The following is a 3244-nucleotide window of genomic DNA, read 5'->3' on the forward strand; positions in this document are numbered from 1 at the left end:
ATGATATGGCTATTTGTCGATTTATAGGTTATCCAAACCTATTCATTACATTTACATGCAATCCTAAATGGCCAGAGATACAACGATTTCTTGAAAAAAGAAACTTGAAAGTAGAAGATCGACCAGACATAGTTTGTCGTGTCTTCAAGATGAAATTGGATTCAATGATCAAAGAGCTTTAAAAAAGGCAAATTATTTGGCCCCGTCAAAGCTGGTATGTTCAATAATTTATTATACATTTTCTTTGAAATACAATTTCGTACAACAAATCTAACTATTCATTTGTATTGCAGTTATTTACACAATCAAATTCCAGAAAAGGGGTTTACCACATGCCCACATATTGTTATTCATTGAAAATCATGATGGTTTCTCTGGCCCAACATTCATTGATTCAATCATTTCAGCTGAGATTCCGGACAAGCGTATCGACTTGTCATTTTATAAAGCAGTTGAGGAATACATGGTTCATGGACCGTGTGGCCATGCAAAAAGAAATTCACCGTGCATGGTAAATGACAAGTGCTCTAAACATTTCCCAAAAAAATTCATTGATGCATCCCAGTTTGACCAAGACGGCTACCCGTTGTACTGTAGGCGAAATGAGAACAGAACAGTGAAAAGGAGTAGTATAGAGCTGGATAACAAGTATATTGTACCTCATAATAGGTATTTACTATTGAAGTACAAAGCTCACATTAACGTTGAATGGTGCAACCAATCACGATCAATCAAATACCTCTTCAAGTATGCCAACAAAGGTAATGACCGTGTCACAGCTAAGTTTTATAAGACCACAACAGATGATACCGGAAATGAAGTTGTAGATGAAATGAACATGTACTATGATTGCCGTTACATTTCATCTTGCGAAGCAATGTGACGCTTATTCAATTTCAAGGTTCAATACAGAACCCCACCTGTTGAGAGGTTAAACTTTCACCTCCTGGATTGCCAATCAGTTGTTTTCCAAGACGATGATAGCGTTGACCGTGTTTTGAATAGAGAGACAGTTGCACAAAGTATTTTCAATTAATGGTTTGTAGCAAATAAAAAATACCCAGAAGCCAGGTTGTTAAGTTACATTGAGATGCCTACAAAATTTGTTTGGAAAAAGGACATTCGTGAATGGCATCCGAGAAAGAAGGGTTTTGCTATTGGTCGCATATTCTATGTTCCACCAGTATCTGGTGAAATATATTATTTAAGGTGCCTATTTAATGTAGGCCGTGGTCCTATAAGTTTTAAAGATATTAGGACATATAATGGGGTTGAGTATACTACATTTAGAGATGCATGTTATGCTCACGACCTGTTGGATGATGATAAAGAGTACATTGATGCAATAGTAGAAGCCAGTTATTGGTCTACTGCTCATTCAATGAGGAAATTGTTTGTAGTGCTATTAACCTCGAGTTCAATGATTAGGCCGGAAAATGTTTGGAATGAGGTGTGTCAACATTAGTTTGAGGATGCTCAACATTGTCAAAGAAGAATACTACAACAATCAGGTTTGAACTATTCCACATATAGTTTGATTCACTTAGTAAAAATAATTTGTATTATTGAATGACTTATTTTTTATCAATTTTGGAACAGATTTGGTTTTAACAGATGAAGAGAAGAAAAATTTTGGATTAATTGAGTTGGAGAAATTGTTGGAACTACATAATAGATCTTTAAAGGACTTCCCCCCGATGCCTATTCCAGACATGGTTAACACAAGATTGGTTCAAAACAGATTGGTGTTTGAAGAATTATCTTATGATTGTGAGTTTTTACAACAAGAAGCTTAAGAGTTGTGTGCTAAGTTAACGGAAGAGCAGAGATATATATATATATATATGACACCGTCTTAAAAGATATTCAGGTAATCTAGGTCGATTATTTTTTGTGTATGGTTACGGTGGCACTAGCAAAACATTCTTATGGAGAGCGTTGTCATCCACTTTACGAGGTAAAGGGCAAATTGTTTTAAATGTGGCATCAAGTGGTATAGCTTCATTGTTGTTACCTGGTGGACGAACTGCACACTGAAGGTTCGCAATACCAATTGCAATAAATGAAGAGTCAACATGTAACATTAAACCAGGGAGCCAGTTAGCTGATTTATTGATACAAACGAGTTTAATCATTTGGGATGAAGCGCCAATGATGCATAAACATTGTTTTGAAGCTCTAGATCGACCCATGAGGGATTTGTAGACCCTCATAGTTCAAACAAGACATTTGGTGGTAAAACAGTAGTACTAGGTGGTGACTTCCATCAAATTCTACCAGTAGTCCCCAAAGGTACCAGACAAGATATTGTATTTTCAACTATAAATTCTTCATATTTGTGGAACAGTTGCAAGGTACTGAGGCTCACGAAGAACTTGCGTCTGAATACTGTCATAGACACAGTAGAACAACAAGGGTCAGAACAGTTTGCAGATTGGATAACTTCTATTGGCGATTGGAAAATTGGTGGACCTAATGATGGTTATGCAGAAGTTGAAATACCCAATCATATGTTACTATCGTCAGATGGTGACCATATTGAAACCATTGTTAGAAGTACATTTCATATGTTTGCCAATGGTAATTCTGATGCAAGTTATCTTCAAGGGCGTGCTATACTAGCACATACACTCGATGTAGTGAACTCAGTGAATGAAAATATGAGTGAGTTGCATACGGCTGAAAGTAGAACATATTTTAGTTGTGACACAGTGTGCAAAGCCGATGCAGACGCTGGAATATTGGGTGATGTACACACACCGAAATTTTTGAACGGCATTAGAGCTTCAGGTGTACCAAACCATTCATTAACTTTAAAAATTGGCTCACCAGTCATGTTGTTAAGAAATGTTAATCATTCAGTTGGATTGTGTAATGGTACGCGGTTGGTAATCACCAAGTTAGCAGACTGTGTAATTGAAGCTGAGTTAATGGATGGTGCTAACAAAGGAACAAAAGTGTTGATCCCAAAATGTCAATGTCACCATCTGATACCAGGTTGCCATTCAAGTTTCAACGAAGACAATTCTCATTGATGTTATCATATGCAATGACTATTAACAAAAGTCAAGGTCAAACATTGTCACATGTAGGATTGTTACTTAAAAACCAATTTTTGTGCATGGTTAGTTGTACGTGGCTGCTTCTCGAGTTAACAACCCAGGTGCTCTTAAAATATTGATTGTCAAGAACTCAAGTTCCTCTATTACATCAACAACTAACGTGGTATACCACGAAGTTTTCA

The 3244-nt window shown here is 36.6% G+C and overlaps 1 protein-coding gene across 1 annotated transcript; it reads left to right on the forward strand.

Annotated features, from left to right (window-relative positions):
* Positions 1 to 1090: 1090 nt before the first annotated feature.
* On the forward strand, positions 1091 to 3035 carry LOC109179968. The gene is made up of 2 exons (XM_019329444.1): positions 1091 to 1392; positions 2348 to 3035. The coding sequence occupies exons 1-2, from the start codon at positions 1091 to 1093 to the stop codon at positions 3033 to 3035; spliced, it is 990 nt and encodes a 329-aa protein (XP_019184989.1).
* The last annotated feature ends 209 nt before the right edge of the window (positions 3036 to 3244 follow it).

This window comes from Ipomoea nil, unplaced genomic scaffold (assembly GCF_001879475.1).
Source record: "Ipomoea nil cultivar Tokyo-kokei standard unplaced genomic scaffold, Asagao_1.1 scaffold0982, whole genome shotgun sequence".
NCBI lineage: Eukaryota > Viridiplantae > Streptophyta > Magnoliopsida > Solanales > Convolvulaceae > Ipomoea > Ipomoea nil.

Bases quoted from the DNA above. Each gene is read 5' to 3' on its own strand.
- LOC109179968 (XM_019329444.1), top strand. From the start codon at position 1,091: ATGCCTACAAAATTTGTTTGGAAAAAGGACATTCGTGAATGGCATCCG. The intron at 1,393-2,347 runs GTTTGTAGTGCT...TTTGTGGAACAG, and splicing joins GCTCATTCAATGAGGAAATT to TTGCAAGGTACTGAGGCTCA.